An 18342-nucleotide genomic window follows, 5' to 3' on the forward strand; every position below is an offset into this window, starting at 1 on the left:
CGCGAGCGCCGCGTGCCGGCCGCGCCGCCTGCGCGCATGTGCCCGCCCCCCGCCTCCGCCCGCGTGCCCCTCGCACCCTCCCGGCCAATCGCCTGGCGGGCCCGCCCGCGGCCTCGAGCCCTGGGAGGGCTGCGCGCCGGCGACCGTTGAGCTGGGGGCGGGGCGAGGGGGTGCGGGGCGCCGCCGTCTCGACCCCTTCGGCTGTGAACCGCTGATCCAGAGAGGCCGGCGCTGAGGGAGAGCCCGGCCGATTCCCCGCCGCCGCAGGGCGTCCGGGGTAAGCAGGTCCGAGCCCTCGAGGCCTCTGGCCCCAGGGAGGGAACGGGGAGCCCCGCAGCCCTTCCCCACCTGGCCATCTCCGCGCGCCCTCTCAGATAGAAAGGGGAGCCGACCCCTCGGCCTCTTAGGACTCAGCTCAAGGTCAAAACTCTGCCCCAGTTTGCCCCTGCTGGACTATCTGCTTTGGGCAGGGGGCGTGGATCTGGGCGGGGCTCAGGGGCAGGGGGCGCTTGAGGCTCTCACCTTCCCTTAGCGTCAGGTAAGTTAACCTGACGGCCTTGGGGATTATTAGCATTTCCTGAGCACTTCCCAGGTTGCCAGGCAGAATGCCAAACACTATGCATATCAACTCTTTTTAATCCTTACACCCAACTCATGCGGTAGGTACTGTTAGAGAGTGGGAATAACGAGGCCAGAAAGGTTAAGTAATTTGTCCAGAGCCACACAGCAAGGGAGAAAGGGTTGTGAACCTGGAAAAGCTGCGGCATTGTCCACTAAGCCATGTTGATGGGGTTGCTCTACTCTGCTGCTAAAAAAATCCAAATTAGCAAACTGTATTAATATATCTTGTTTTATTTTCTCCATAGTAATTGTTATGCTCTGAAATTACCTAGCTCTTCTACTTGTTTTTTTGTTCATCACCTATTTCCCATTTACCCCTACACCACTAAAATATGAACTGCTTGAGGGCAGGAGGCTACATTCATAGAGACGCTCAACACATGCTTACTGAGTTAACTATGCAGAAAACCATAATAGGTGCTGGGGACTTAAGGCTGTGATTAAGACTCTACTTACCATAATAGAATATTTGTGCCTGTATGTGACCTCCAGTAGGAACTCCACAAATACTTGTCTAACAAATTATAATTAAGGACAATGTTAGGCAACCGAAAAAAACTCTTCCAGGATGCCAAGCTCTTTTTCCTTCTGTCCCTCCAAGAAAGGCACAAAAGTATTCACAAGGTTTGCAAGTAAAAACATATTTAACAGAAATTAATAGCAAGATATTTGGTCTTTTGCCATGTGCTATGGGAGGTATAAAAGATGTGTATGTTTGGGTTCCCAAGACAAATCACCTACAAATCACAAATCACTTGTGAACCAACTAGTAAATAAAACATTCAAGATCCTTTCCCACAAGTATAAAGTGACATATTGGAAGACTAGGACAGTAGTAAGTATTAAATTTAAGTCACAGACAAATGTGGACAAAAAGAATTAGGAGGAAGGAGTCCTCTCAACTTCTGGAACAGAATAGGTTTCTTAATGCATAGTTGTTGACTGAAGGAAGAATCAGTGTGTGTGATGTCATCAGAGAATACTTCATGAAGGAGATGACACACAAAGAATGGAAAGGCTGTGTGTGGATGGCAAGTGGAGAGGAGAGAAGGCAGAAGAGCTTTCAAGTCAGGCAAGGAGCAAGTGTTAGCATTGCATTTGGGGCAAGTGCTGTGTCTGGTAGTAAAGATAGAATATGAAATTCTTGCTTGAATGCTAGGCAGAGGGGTTTGTGCTTGATTCAGGGGCCAGAGGCATAGTTTTTAATAGTGGAGTAATATAGTTCTGGAAAGATTAATCTGGCAGTTCACTGAGGATATAGTAAAAGCGGGGAGGGTATTAGAGCAACTGTAGTGATTTAAAAAGTGTATACACAGTACTCACATTTGGCCTAGTAGCTCTTACTGGTAGTATCATTTTGATGAAACCTAAAAAAGTTTTTTCCTCTAGGATATTGGCTATAGATTGGGGATGTTCATTTTTGGCTCCCTTTAAGACACCTATCTTTTGGCTGTACTAGTATAATTGTAGTACATTTTTCAAGGAATGTGATAAAGCACAATCATGGTTGGGACTACTGTGTGGCCATATGTTAATCAAAAGGAAAGCACTTTGCATATGTCTCAGTTGGAGACTTCTGTATTTGAATTAGTTTCCCTCAGAAGACCACCCAGTAGCACTCAAGTCTGTTTCTAGGTTACCTGCCAATTCCCAGGTGACTGGGGACTCTGCCTTCATTGCATCCTGCCCGATCTTCCAAGGCGTAGATATAACTTCTCCAACTCCTCACAGAATCATTCCTAGTTTATATATTATTTTTAAAAAAATGTTTACTTGTTTTTGAGAGAGAGAGTGTGTGAGCAGGGGAGGGGCAGAGAGGAAGGGAGACAAAGGATCCAAAGCAGGCTCCACGCTGCCAGTGCATGGAACTCACGAACCCGTGAGATCGTGACCTGAGCTGAAGTCAGATGTTTAACCACCTGAGCCACCCAGGCACCACTCATTCCTATGGTTTAAGTTGGCTTTTCTCCGACCAGGTTCCCTGTTGCACTTGAATAGTATGTAGCACTGACTTACTAGGAAAATGAGTCATAAAAAATACATCATTTTATCTCAGTGTATACTGAACAGCTTTTTTTTTTTTTTTGTTTAAAAAAGAGAGAGAGAGAGAGAGCGAGAGCGAGCAGGGGCGGGGAGACACAGAATCTGAAGCAGGCTCCAGGCCCTGCTGTCAGCACAGAGCCTGATGCGGGGCTTGAATTCATGAATGGTGAGATCATGACCTGAACCAAATTTGGACCCTTAACTGATTGAGCCACCCAGGCACACCCTGAACAGCTTTTTGTTGTCTCTCTTTTTCACTAGAGTTTGGGAGCTCTAACATCTTATTAAATGATAGCCTAGGAAGGTTGGTGGTTCTGTTTAGAGATTTTTATGGACTGAATGTTTGTTTCCCTTAGAATTCATATGTTGAAGTCCTACTCCCCAGTATGACTATATTTGGAGATGGGACCTCTAAGGTTAAATGAGGAGGGGGCTCTATCTGATCAGATTAGTATCCTTAAAGAAGAGACACCAGGGAGTGATCCCTTCTCCTTTACACTCCAACACAGAGGAAATGACCTGTGAGGACAAAGTGACAAGGTGGCAGTCTACCAGCCAGGAAGAGTTCTCACCAGAAACCCAAATGGCTAGAGCCTTGAAATGGGACTTCTGCCTCCAGAACCAGGAGAAAATAAATGCTGCTAAAGCCACTCAGTGTATGGCATTTTGTTAGGGAAGCCTGAGCAGACTAATACAGAGATATGATTCAGGAAGACAGGAATTTACACATAACCAAGGTGATGTACAGAAACATTTTTTCATACTAAAGTAGCATAGGGGGTCTTACACTGCTTTTCATATAGCATGTGGATATGGAAACAATGATGGTGAAATTTAGTGAAAAACAATATCATATAGATGAAGATTTCATTGTAATTATACAACTGTAGGGACAGAAAAGAGGAACTTAAAAAAAATTTTAACCCATTGTATTAGTCTGCTTGGGCTGCCATAACAAAATACCACATACTGGGTAGCTTAAACAATAGAAATATATTTTCTCACAGTTCTGGAGGCTGGAAGTCCAAGATAAATGTGCACATAGGGTTGGTTTCTGGTAAGTCTTCTCTTCCTGGCCTGCAGACTGCAGACTTCTCGCTGTGGCTTCACATGGCCCTTTCTCTGTGCACTGTAAATGTTTCTTCCAGTTATAAAGACACCTCAGACTGCATTAAGGTCCCACCCTTATGACCTCATATAACTTTAATTACATTCTCAAAAGCCCTTCTCCATCTGTATCACACTGAGGGTTTAAGCTTCAACATATGGATTTGGGGGACACAATTCAGTCCATATACTCATATTAGGCACAATTCAGTCCATATACTTATACCTTCATGAACCAAAATTATTCCTTTGTTACCGATCTTGAAGAAGAGCTGCTTCCAGGGAGTCAAAACCAGTTCTTTCAGTAACACTGTCATCTACACTACACTTGTTTCCAAATTTCTACTTTTGTAATTCCGAAGCAAGGAAGTTTTTAAGAAATACTGCCTACCACCAGTACAAAAGTATTTCAACTTTATCAGGAGAATTTCTGATCAACCATTTACTTTCATTTGATTGTGAAAAACTAAAAAAGGTCCTAATGATAGTCCTTAGAATAACATTGCTAACATATATGGTATCATTTTCTTAAAAGCCAAAATCCCATTTTGGAGTATCTATTTACCTTATGCTTAAACCTGTTTATAACAAGCTGAAATGAATGCTGGATTATTTGTACAACATGAAACCATAATTAAACTGTAAAATTCTTTATATAGTTATTTGGTAATGTTTGATAGATAATAGAACTTTCCTATATGTTCAGCTTAAGGACTGAATAATATTTGTGCTGCTTTATATCCTATGCTATTAATGCTAGTGTGATTAGAATGTGTATATATTCAACTATATATTAGTGTTCTTCAATTCTTGTAAGGAAGTATCTAAATTATTTTTTTATTAACAAAAATCTCAAAACTATTTTTTATGCTATAAAATACATAAGATTTATAATGAAACTTATATTTATAGATATGTGATCTACAAAAGGATCTTTGGGAAACTTTTGTAGGAGTATCTTCAAAGTTGTGAAATAAAATGACATATCTGATAAAGGGTTAGTATCCAAAATTTATAAAGAACCTAAACTCAACACCCCAAAACCAAATAATCCAGTTAATAAATGGGCAGAAGACATGAATGGACATTTTTCCAAAGAAGACATCCAAATGGCTAATAGACACATGGAAAGATGCTCAACATTGCTCATCATCAGGAAAATACAAATCAAAACCACGATGAGATACCAACTCACACCTGTCAAAATGGTTAAAATTAACACAAGAAACAACAGATGATGGCGAGGATGGGGAGAAAGGGGAACACTCTTGCACTGGTAGTGGGAATGCAAACTGGTGCAGCTACTTGGAAGACAGTATGGAGGTTTCTCAAGAAGTTAAAAATAGAACCACCCTACAATCCAGCAACTGCACTATTAGATATTTACCCAAAGGATACAAAAATACAGATTCAAAGGGGTACATGAACCCTGATGTTTATAGCAGCATTATCAACAATAGCGAACTATGGAAACAGCCTAAATGTCCATTGACTGATGAATGCATAAAGAAGATGTAGTATATATATATATATATATATATATATATATATATATATATATATAGTATATATGCAGTTAATATTACTCAGCCATTAAAAAGAATGAAATCTTGCCATTTGCAACAACGTGGATGGAGCTAGAGTGTGTTATGCTAAGTGAAATAAGGCAGTCAGAGAAAGACGAATACCCTATGATTTCACTCATATGTGGAATTTAAGAAACAAAACAGATGAACATATGGGAAAGGGGGTGTGGGCGAAAGAAGAGAGAGAAAGACAGTTCTCTGTCTCTTAAAGACAGAGAACAGGGGCACCTGGGTAGCTCAGTCGGTTGAGCATCCTACTTCAGCTCAGGTAATGATCTGGGGGTTTGTTCATGAGTTTGAGCCCCATGTTGGGCTCACTGCTATCAGCATGGAGCCCGCTTCAGATCCTCTGTCCCCCCTCTTTCTGCCCCTCCCCTGCTCATGCTTTCCCTCTCTCTCTCCAAAATAAACATTAAAAAAGAACAAACAGGATTGACAAAGAGAGGTAGGTGGGAGATGGGCTAGATGGGTGATGGATACTAAGGAGGGCACTTGTGATGAGCACTGGGTATTGTATGTGAGTGATCAATCACTGAATTCTACTCCTGAAACCAATATTGCAATGTATGTTAACTAACTAGAATTTAAATAAAAATTTGAAAAGGAAAAAAAATTGTGAAATATAATATTTATTCAGAGAACTGTCTGAAACAAATATGTATGTTTGTTAATTATAAAGCTAAGTGCCATGTAAACACCACCTAGATCAAGAAATAAAGCTTCACTTATACCCTGAAGCTCCCCAAGTGCTTGTGCCTGATTATAATCTTCTCATTTCCCCAGAGTTTATTACTATTCTTCATCATTTCCTTCCTTTTTTTTTTCTCATGTAACATAACTATTTTTCTCCTTTTTAAAATTTTTTTAAACGTTTTATTTTTGCGAGAGAGAGAGAGAGAGAGAGAGAGAGAGAGAGAGAGGAACAGAGTGTGAGCGGGGGAGGGGCAGAGAGAGAGGGAGACACAGAATCTGAAGCAGGCTCCAGGCTCCAAGCGGTCAGCACAGAGCCGGATGCGGGGCTCGAACTCACAACCGCGAGATCATGACCTGAGCCAAAGTCAGACGCCTAACTGATGGAGCCACTCAGTTGCCCCTCTCCTTTTTTTAAATTGAGGTATAGCTGACATACAGTATTAGTTTAAGATGTACAACACAGTGATTTGATCATTGTATACGTTACAAAATGTTCACCATGATAAATGTAGATACCATCTGTGACCATTATTATAATCTTATGGACTGTACTCTCTCTGATGTACATTTCATCCCATAACAGTTATTGTGGAACTGGAAGTTTGTACCTCTTAATCCCCTTTACCTATTTTGCCCATCCCCTCACTCCCTCTTCTGTGGCAGCCACCAATTTGTTCCTGTTTCTGATGTTTTGTTTGCTTAATTTGCATTCCCTTAATTTGAACACCTTTTTATATGTTTATTGGCTACTTGGATTTCTTTTTTTGGTGAATGACCTGTTCAAAACTTTTGCCCAATTTTTTTACTGGGCTTTTATTTTTTTATTTATTTTTTTACTGGGCTTTTAAAATCATTTTGTAGAATTTCTTTATTTTGGATACTAATCACTTACATGTGTTGAAATATTTTCTTTAATTTTATGGCTTTTCTTCCCCTTTTAATAGTGTCTGTGGTGAATGGAAGATATTAATTTTAATATGCTCTATACATATAAAATTTTAATTTATAGTATTATGAGTGACTTGAATAAGAAACCCATCCCTACCCCAGGATCATGAACTTATTTATGTATGTTAAAAATACTAAAAGCTTATAAACTTGCATTTCACATTTAGGTCTTGAATCCACCGGTCTCTTTGCTAATACTACACTGTATTAATCATTATAACTTTATATTAAGTTTTGGTATCTGATAGAGTAAGTTCTTGTTCTTTTTCGAGATAGTCTTGGCTATTCTTGGCACTTTGTATTTCCATATGCATTTTAGTATATGTGCTGCCGAAGCGAGCACTCCATATGCATTTTATAAACAGCTTATCAAGTTTAGCAGCAACAACAACAAAAATCTGTTGGGATATTGAGTGGAGTTGGAGATGATTTGACATCTTGACAATACTTTGTCATCCTGTCCACAAATATGGTATAGATGTACATTTATTGAAGATTTCTTTAATTTTCCTCAAGAAAGTTTTATAAACCCCACTGAGATGTGATGCAACTTGTGTTATTGATTCCTGTATAATTGACTTTATTTGATGCTCTTATAAATGTTACCTGTTTTAAAATCTATTTTGTATCTGATATAAATTATATATTCAATGCATATATAAAAATGTGTTTGATTTTAGAAACTACCAAAGTGTTCTCCAGAGTCGCTTTATTCTTTTATATTCCTACCAGGAATATGTGAGAATTCCAGTTTGCTCCAGTTGTTCCTCATCCATGTCAGCACTTGGAATTGTCAGTATTTTTTGTTTTAGCTGTTATAATAGGTGTGTAATGGTATCTTTTCATGATTCTTAATATTCTTTTACCTAACAGCTAATGTGGGAAATCTTTTCATCTGATTAGTTGCCATTTGCATATCTTTTTTAGTAATGTGTCTTGCCCAGTTTTAAATTGTATATATTTTAATTTATTGTTGACTTTTGAGAGTTTACTATACATTCTGGATACAAGCCCATTTTCGGATATATGATTCGTAAATATTTTCTTCCCATATGCAGCTTGTCTATTCATACTCTTGAAAGTGTTTGGCAAAGAAAATGTTTTTAATTTAGATGAAGTCAAATTTGTCAATATTTTCTTTTATGGATCATACTTTTGGTGTCATTTTTAACAACACTTTGCCTAACCCCAGTTCATGAAGATATTATTCTATGTTTTCTTCTAACAGTCTTATAGTTTTATGCTTTACACTGAAGTTTATGATCATATTATCATATTAGGTATTTTTGTTATTTATCATATAAGGTATGAAAGTTTAGGTCAAGGTCCCTTTTTTCTCTTTGCATATATCTGACCAATTATTCAAGCACTATCTGTTGAAAAGACTGTCTTCCACCTAATCACTTTTACACTTTTGTCAAAGATCAAATGGCTATATTTGTGTGGGTTTCTTTCTGGACCCTCTACTTTGTTCCATTGCTCTTCTATTTATTTGTCAATACCACACTATCTTGATTTCTATAAATTTATTCTAAGACTTATTGTAAGTCTTAAAATCAGATAGTTTGATTCCTCCAACTTTGCCTTCTTTTTCAAAATTATTTTAAGCTACTTTAGTTCCTTTACTCTTTTATGTAAATTTTACAATAATCTTGTCTATTTCTACAAAAACAACAACAACTGCTGGGATTTTGATAAGGATTAAATCTATAGATCACTTTGGGGAGTGTTACATCTTTGCTTGATCGAATCTTCCAACCCATAAACACAGTCTTTACATTCAAGTCTTCCTTGATTTCTTTCATCAGCATTTTATAGTTTTCTGCATACAGATCCCATGCATGCTTTGTTAATAGTTCCACATAAGAGTTTCATTGTGTTTATATAGAAATGATTGTGTTGGGGCACCTAGGGGGCTCAGTCATTTAAGCATCTGACTTCAGCTCAGGTCATGATCTCATGGTTCATGGGTTCAAGCCCCGCATTGGGCTCTGTGCTGACAGCTCAGAGCCTGGAGGCTGCTTCAGATTGTCTCCCTCTCTCTCTCTGCCCTCCCTCCACTTACACTCCATCTCTCTCTCTCTCTCTCTCTCAAAGATAAATAAACTTAAAAAAAATGATTGTGTTGACCACGAATTTGCTGAATTCACTTAGTTCTAGGAGGTTGTGTGGGTGTGTAGATTCCTGGGAATTTTCTAGGCACTCATGTCATCTAATAGGGACAGTTTTATTTCTTCCTTTTCAATCTGTATGCCTTTTGTTTCATTTTCTTGGATTATTAAGATTTCCAGGACTATGTGGAAAGCTATCAGTGGGAGAGGACATCCTTGCCTTGTTCCTAGTCATTGGGAGAAAGCATTTGGTCTCTCACCATTAAGTATGTGAGCAGATTAGCTCAGGTTTAAAAAACATCATTAGCTGCAGATAAAAAAAAAAAAAAAAATGCCCCTTAAGGTGAAGGAAGTTCTATTCATAGTTTGCCTAGATTTTTTTTTTTTTTTTAAATCAGGAATGTTAGATTTGTTAAATTTTCCTTCTGTGTCTATTGAGAGCATAAAAGATGGTTTTTCTGATTTATTAGTATGGTGAGTTATACTGCTTTTTTTTTTTTACCTCAAATAGTGAAATTAGTTTTGCATTCTGGAGGAAACCCACTTGATTATTACATGTTATCTGTCTACATATTTCTGGATACAATTAACTAATGTTCTGTTGAGTTTTGCATCTATATTGGCCTGTAGTTTTATTTTCTTGTAATGTACTTGGTTTTAGTGTTAGGGAAATATTGACCTTATTAAAGGAATTGTGAAGTATTCCTTTCTCTTCTTTTTTTCTTTTTAACATTTGGTTTGCTTATAACACTACTCCTCCATATATCCTGACTCCCAAGTGAGTTTTAAACCTCATGCTGTATCAATTTATAGATACTCAGCCTAACAGTCTTTAGGGACAGCGTGGAATAGTGCCTGGCACAGTATTGCCGTTGATAACTATTTAGTGAATTTAACTAAGTACTGTAGTCAGGGGATTCTTATCTTGCATGAACTCACAAGGAGGCAATGGGTGAATCAATTTTCCTCTGTCTCATGGTCCAGAAGGTGATTTAGACTTTATAATTAGTTACAAAATATTTACAAATTCACCAAAATACTTTGTTTCAATACACAGTATTTATTAAGGAGACATATTAACATGCATAGATACACAAAGTAAACCACTTATACACATGCCATTCCCAGTGAATTGTGAAGAAAAAAATAACACAAAGAAAAAAATTAAATTTTGGGGGGTAAGTTTTTGTGTTTTATAGGCATCATATGTCCATTTGCACATTAGACAATCATTAGCACTGACATATAAACTTTTCCCAGTCTTAGGTTTAAATCTTAGGGTAACTTTTTGGTGAGGTGAAGTTCACAAAAATTTGCATTGAAGTGTGAGTGTAAATTAGAGAATGCTTTTGAGAATAAAAATGTGGTTGAAGATTTGCATTCTCAGATGCTATCTACAGCAGTTTCCTTTCAAGAAATCAAATACTCTTCATTATCACATGATTAGGATCAGTGTTCAAAAGAAAATTTTTAGTGCACGTTAATTCTTGGAGGGTACTATCATTTGTAGTTAATATGAGCAAGTAATAAATTGTTATATAAGATGTCAACCACCCTAAGAATTTAGGCTTTCCAAAGAATATGATTTCTTCATGCCTGAAAATAAAATTCTATTGAGTCTATATATTTTGATAATTAGTTGTAGAAGTCTGTAAAAAGCAAATCTAAAAATAGTAACAATGACAACTACCACTTAATTGAGCACTAACTCTGTGCTAGGCACCAAGCTAAGCACTTCACATTCATCATCCCATTTGATGTTGACAAACTCAAGTAAGTAGTATTCTTAGCCCCATTTGTAAACAAGAAAACTGAGGCTCACAGATTAAGCAATTAGCCAAATTCAATCACCTTGTGACTGGTGGAACTGGAAATTTAAGGCAAGTCTGTTGGACTGCAATTCCAAAGCCAGAGTACCCAATCACTACCCTGTGTGCCCTCAGTGAGTGATTCCTGGCCCACTGTGGCGAAGGTGAAATAACTTTATCTGTGATACATTCACAAAAGTATAATTTGCAGTTAGAAGAAAAAGCAAGACCAATTCAAGTGGAACACAAAAATCCCTGCTCATTTATTTTTATTTATACATGTCTTTTTCCATCATCATTATTCTAATAAGATTATAAATACATAAACACCTGAGTACATGCAACACATTCCACAAAGGAACAAAAACATACAGCACATTTAAATAACCCAAATCTTTGTATACAAAGTGCTTTAAAAAAAGACCTTGTGACACATTCAGACCATATTTATTTGAATACTTTTCAATAATTACCAAAGGATACATCATTTATAAATAATATTCAAAATCCCCTATTTTCTTCTATCAGCCAAATTTAGTATTTCAATTAATCAAGTGAATAGCTGTTCCATCACATAATATTAAAGGCAAGTCACATAGCATCAAAATGAAACCGATGGGCTTCTTGTCGTTTTTCTCTATCATCTGCTTTCTGAAAAAGAATTTTAGACTAGGTTATAAATGATAGGAAAATGTCAATAAAAGCCATTTCTGAAATGTTAATTAAAAAAATCTTAAACCTCTAAGCTAGTAGTAGGTAAACGATGTGATTTTATTATGTAATAATGTTATGAAATTTTTGTAGTTTACAGTAGCTATTTTATAATTAAGAACCCACTAACTGAATTGAAAAACCAACTAGAATGGGCTAAATGGGTAAGGAGCACTAAGGAATCTACTCCTGATTGTTGCACTATATGTTAACTAATTTGGATGTAAATTTTAATAAGTAAAAAATACAATTAAAAAAACAAAGTACTGTCCAGGGGGAAGATAGATTTTCTTTTAAAGGGATAATAAACTCAAGAAAACAAAACAAAACAAACAAAAACTAAAAAAAAAAAAAAAACAAAAAAACCCAACAAGAAATGTTCCTTTTCCTTAAATACTGAGTTGGTTATCATTTATTATTTATTTGAAAGTAGTAGTAAACATTTAATTCTACAAGGATGGAATTAACTATTTTTCCCATTCTTTCTTATTTTATTTTTTAATAAAGTTTATTTATTTTGAGAGAGACAGAGACAGTGCCAGCGGGGTAGGGGCAGAGAAAGAGAAAGAGAGGGAATCCCAAACAGGCTCTACACTATCAGTGCAGAGCCTGATGTGGGGCTTGAACTCATCAACTGTGAGATCATGACCTGAGCCAAAGCCAAGAGTTGGAAGCCTAACCAACTGAACCACCCAGGCACCCCAACTATTTTTCCCATTCTTAACACTATAAGCAAATCTAAGCAAAGTACGTTAATTATTTTTGCATTAACCTATTGATTTAGCATATATTCATTGACCTTCCACTCCCAGCAAAGTACTGTGCTTGGTATTTTGAGGGATTAGAAAAATCCTCAGTTTTGTATCTTGTTCTCAAGGAACTTAAAGCCTAGAAAGAAAAAAGCAAACCAGATTGAATTAACTGTATTTCAGGAAAAAAAAGTGAAAAATGTCACTAATATTCTGGGAGAGAGATTACTTCTAGGTTGGAGTGAGGAAAGGGAAAGCTTTGAAAAGATAGTAGTCATGGAAATGAGGGGGAGGGGCATTCATTCCAAACTGGGCATGAAATAGGTATAATCATGCCAAGTGGGGCAGAAGCATGGAATACTTGAAAGCAACTGGTAACAAATAAGGTTGGAAAGGTATATGGTGGAGTCCTATGGAAGTTCTAAGAATGATAGACTAAGGAGTTTACAGATTTTAGGCAAGAGATTTTTGAACAGAGGAGTGACATGATTAAGGCTAAACTTGATGATGAATAATATGGCAGCAGTGCAATCAATGAAGTGGAAAGGGAAAGAATGAACTCCGGGAGACCAGGCAGGACCTAACAAGGAGCTGAACCTAAAGCCCCTGGGAGTAAGAATGCAGATGTGGGGTCAGCTGCAGGGATTGCTATGGAATCAGAATCAGTGGGGCAACTGATCAAATTTTATAGTTAAGTAGGAAAGAAGACAAAGCTTTACAATATTGTTTGTTTTTTAAGTTTATTCCTTTTGAGACAGAGAAAGTGTACAAGCGGAGAAGGGCCAGAGAGAGAGAGGGAGAGAGAATCCTAAGCAGTCTCCACATCCAGCGCAGAGCCCTCCACTGGGGCTTGATCCCACAAACTGTGAGATCATGACCTGAGTTGAAATCCAGAGTCAAAGGGCTTAACCAACTGAGCCACCCAGGTGCCCCTACAATACTGGTTTTATGGTGCTTGTAAGTGATCTAGGTAGAGATGTCATGGAGACAGCTAGAAATGAGGGAAGAGACCTTTAGGGAGAGATGAGTGTTAGGGGTATTTGAAGTAATAGTGTGAAGTTATGCCTTTGGATAAAATTGGCAGGAAAACTGTACAAAGAAGACACCCTAAGGCAGACACTATGGTTAGGAAATGGTAGAAGGGAGCACCCAGCATAGGTGAAAGAGAAGTGGTCAGAAAGGTAGAAGAACCACAGTACCAGAGTGGAGCATATATGGTTAAATCCACATCTGTATTTAAAACTTCAATTTTCAGTCACTGAATCATTATTATAAGTCCACAATGTTTATCCTGTAATCAGATGATCTGAGGAATTAATGAAATTAATTTCCTTTCCTTTATAGGTCTAGAGCTATTTAATACTTCAGACTGTGTTCTGATACTTCTGGAAAAAAAGTATGTAGGATCACCCTTTATTTTACTTCTTAAGTTGCAATCTTAAAATTAACTGAATATGTAAGTTTCTGTTATCATTTTTGATGGAAAGGAGTAATTTTTGGGGAGAGACAAACCTATGAAAATTTATCAGAACAGTTAAATTTTTCTCTTTTTCATAAGTTAAAACAGCTAAAACACATGGTAAATTTAGTTAATAAAAAATAATTATAATGGGCATGACAATCCAAAGAGAGTAGTTACAAAAAAAAAAAAAGAAAACAGTTGTATGACACAAAGAAGACTTTTTTGGGGAATATTGTTGGAACCTGCTAGTTATATACTTTAATATATATTCCTATTAACACATGTATTTAATTCATATTCACATTTTCATAGAAATTGGTTTTTCAATTTATATCTCAACTGCTAGTAAATTTATGTGATAGCCTTTTCTTTCCTCCTCACAAACACTGTATAAAGAAAAACTATGTTTTTGGACTGTTGTTTTTAATTATTTAGGAGTTATACTAAAGAATAGAAATATGTTTAGTGCAAAGAATACTTTACAAATAGAAAAGATGTTTATCACTTTAGTTGTTACTTCCCATCCAAACCTTGAGAAAATCATTTAACTTGTCTGTGTTTCAATTCTTTATATAGAGATAGCTGTTATTCCTGGAAAAAAGGGTTCATGGCTCTAAGTAGATCATAAACATAGGCTTGTTAAAAAAATTATTTTTCAGGACTTTATGAAATTGTTTCTAATTAAGTTTTTCTATATTTCTGGTAATTTTTGGGTGATCATTTTATTACTATTATACAGCACTGAAGTTTTAAAATAATTTTCTGTGATTTGTATGAATTGTTAAGAGACATTTGTAAGTTGAGAGGATGAAAGAAATTATCAGTAAGATGACATTATGGACAGAATGTGAAAAATCAGAAAATCTTAGTTATTTGAAAAAAGTTTAAAACATAATGTTTTTAGAGAGCAATGTATTACTATTCTAAGTTAACAAAAGTTAATGTTTCATTTAAATGAACAAACCTTTTCCTGCCAATGTAAAATGCCAATTATTGCCAAGATGAAAACACAGACACCGATGAGAGCTATAGCAGTAAGTAGGACGATGTTACTTGGTGTAAGGTACAGCTTGGCACTCCAGCTGTAGATAAAACAGAATCATTAAAATTACACATTTAAATGAAAAAATTACAAAATTCTACTGAGACCCAAAAGCAAATAGCTATTAACTAATGAAACAGTTGATTCATCAATTAATTCATTCTCCCAACTATCCATTCACTATAAATAAAACAACAGCACTTAAATTTAGATAGGGCTAAGAATATTAATGATCCTGTAGAGTTCAGATTTCACTCAGAGAACTGAAACAGAATAGAATTTTTGATGAGATGCTTCATTATTTTTCTTTGATCCTGTGAGAATTATTCTTTTTTAATTTTTTTTTTTTCAACGTTTATTTTATTTTTTGGGACAGAGAGAGACAGAGCATGAACGGGGGAGGGACAGAGAGAGAGGGAGACACAGAATCGGAAACAGGCTCCAGGCTCTGAGCCATCAGCCCAGAGCCTGACGCGGGGCTCGAACTCACGGACCGTGAGATCGTGACCTGGCTGAAGTCGGACGCTTAACCGACTGCGCCACCCAGGCGCCCCTGTGAGAATTATTCTTAAGTGAACTTATTAAGGGTACTTAGGACAATCTTAGAGATTGTTTTTATGTCTTGATTTACTTGCTGAATTTGCAACCTTGAACTTCAAGACTATATAATTTTGATATCATGTCACCTTATTTTCTGATCCTTGTTCATATATGTACTATGGCCAACTAAAACAGCCATATAACTAAGTGGGTATAGATAGATGGCTTGTGTAAAAACACTTCTACCATTTCTGTGCCATGTTGGAGGGTTTACATTACCACAATGACATTGAGACTTCTTACAAAATCACTTTTAGTCCCTCAGTGTTAATGACAATATACAGACTTTAGCATAAATAGAACTAGCTCTTTCTCTAAAACAGTCTACGTAATATGGCACTTGCAAACCTTGAAAAGCTTAAGGTCTATATCACCAACACTGCAGGTGGTTATATACAAAGAATTTTATTCTCCCTGAAAATAGATGATGGATATATTTTCATTTTAAAGTCACCTACTATTATTATATTACTGTCAATTTCTCCCTTTAGGTCTGTTAATGGTTGCTTTATATATTTAGGTGCTCCTATGCTGGGTGCGTAAATATTTACAATTATTATATCCTCTGGGTTTTTTTGACTCTTGTGTTATTATGTAATGCCCTTCTTTGTCTTTTATTAAAGTCTTTGTTTTAAAATATTTTGTCTGATATATATATATATGATATATATATGTATATATATACATATATATGTACACATATACATATACGTATATGTATATATATGTATATATATACATATATGTATATATGTGTGTGTGTGTGTGTGTGTGTGTATATATATATAGCTATCCAGCTTCTTTTTCTTTCCATTTGCATGAAACATCTTTTTTCCTTCCTTTGACTTTCAGTATGTGTGACTTTACATCTGAGGGGAGTCTCTTATAGGAAGCATATACATGGATTTTTAAAAAATATATTTAGCTTATTTTTATTTTAAAAGTTTAATAAAAGTAAGATCATTCCAATGAATAGTAAGTAGTAATTGACTTATTTTGGGATAATTAAAATTTATTGATCTGTAAGTTAGCCTCTAGTCAATAAATCTCAAAATACACCTCAAACTAAAATCAATTAACGTTTTTATTATGTACATAAATTTGAAAAGAACATTTCTTCAGAAAGAGCAAGAGAAACATGAAAAATGTTGAGATTATAAAAGAAAACTGTAACAGAATTTTCCAAAATACAAAAGTAAGAAAACTAAGAAAATGAATACTGTTAGTTGAGGTTAGTTATTCTCAGTACCTTACTTCATACTTAAAAAAAAAAAAAAGTTCTTTCATGAGATTTTTTTGGCAGTTCTTTTAAAATAAACAACAAAAAAATGAAAAGACGTAAGAAAAAAAATCTTGGTAAGAAAAAATATGGACAAAAGGCCAATGTTTAGTTTCTTATTCAGAAGCAATCAATTCTTAGCAATTTCCTGCATATCCTTCCAGAGATATTCTATACATACATAGACATATATGCACAAATATCTTCTTCAAATCACAAATGGTTGCTTATTGTACATATTCTAAATGCATTTGCCTTTTATTGTCTTTTGCTTACCACTCTATTTTAAGAGATTGTTCTGTGTCACGATATTACACCATATAGAAGTACCATAATTTATATAGCTTCCTATGCATTGTGCAGATTTTTTAGTTTTGTTATAAATTTCATGTATAAAAAAGTAACAAACACATAATATAGACTCATTAAAAAATATCTGAACTCAGGCTATAACTGTTTCTAGAGATGTTCTCTCTTTTTAAAAAGATTTTATTTTTAAGTAATCTCTACACCCAACATGGGGCTTGACCCACAACCCCAAAATCCAGTCATGTGGTCCACTGGCGGAGCTAGCCAGGTGCCCCTCTACTGATGTTATCTTATTTCATGCCTAATGTTGTGATAAAGTTGTTTTCTTAAGTAGTTTGCTTCTAAAGCCCTTAAATCTACCATAAAATATATCCTGTAGTGAGCTGGTAAAGTGGCTCTCTGGGGTGGGGAAAAAAGACCTATTGGCAGTTGCCAATTTTCATGTTGTAAATACTCCCATCATAGCTGATTTTAATGTTACCTCACTGAACAGAGTGGGAAAAAGATGCATACCATCAGCTCATGAGATGGCATGAGCTGGTTCTAGCAAACCATTCAATATATTCCATTGAAAAATTTAATAAAGAACAATACAGCCTGGATTTTGAGAAGAAATGTAACAAAACAGCACCCTGCTGGTTACATATTCATAGATAAATTACACCCTTCCTCTTTGGTTATTTTCCAAAACTGATATCAGACTAACTTTAAGGACAACTTGTATTCTTTCCAATGAAACAAGTGTTAGTGAATACTTTCATTACCTACTTTTTAAAAATGATGTAATGAATCTAGTATTTTAAAGAAAAATGAACAAAGATAAGGAGTTAGATTTATGCTATTTTTACAGGAGGAATATATTCTGCTAAAGATAAAAAACATCTACCTTTCACTGAAAATTTACTCTATGCTGGGCACTGTCTTAAACATATTTCATCTTCATCTTTTTAAGGTAGGTGTTCTACTTCCCACTTCACAAATGCAGAAATTGACCATCAGCAGCGGGTCTTAGTTTCTAGCTTAGGTCTGTTTGACTCCAAAACGTGTGCCTAACCACTGTGGGATATATACCACTTCTCTAAGCATTTATTAAAAAGATCAATGCTTATTGAAAAATTCAGCACTCTGAAATCTTAGAATTTATAGCTAGTGAACTGAAGATCAGTTTATTTAATCAGAATATATATAAATCCCTAATTAGTTAACCTGCTGTTTTTCTAATAGGGTTTAATTTGTTTTCCATAAAAAAAGTCAGGGACCTTTTGTGTAGGAA

At 35.9% G+C, this 18342-nt stretch overlaps 1 protein-coding gene and 1 long non-coding RNA gene across 2 annotated transcripts in view; one reads left to right on the forward strand and one right to left on the reverse strand.

Annotated features, from left to right (window-relative positions):
- The first annotated feature begins 176 nt into the window (after positions 1-176).
- Positions 177-18207, forward strand: LOC144614579 (uncharacterized). The gene is made up of 3 exons (XR_013552411.2): positions 177-277; positions 13722-13773; positions 17920-18207. It is a non-coding gene; the product is annotated as an uncharacterized LOC144614579 (long non-coding RNA).
- ITFG1 (integrin alpha FG-GAP repeat containing 1) overlaps positions 10147-18342 on the reverse strand; it is a 343424-nt gene continuing 335228 nt past the window's right edge. The window contains exons 17-18 of the mRNA XM_060651941.3: positions 14804-14921; positions 10147-11568 (exon numbers count right to left, since the gene is read on the reverse strand). Of these exons, the coding sequence (XP_060507924.1) occupies positions 11509-11568; positions 14804-14921 (178 nt within the window). The 3' untranslated portion in view covers positions 10147-11508. The remainder of the gene's footprint in view (positions 11569-14803; positions 14922-18342) is intronic.

Source organism: Panthera onca, chromosome E2 (assembly GCF_046562875.1).
Source record: "Panthera onca isolate mPanOnc1 chromosome E2, mPanOnc1 haplotype 2, whole genome shotgun sequence".
NCBI classification, from domain to species: Eukaryota; Metazoa; Chordata; class Mammalia; order Carnivora; family Felidae; genus Panthera; species Panthera onca.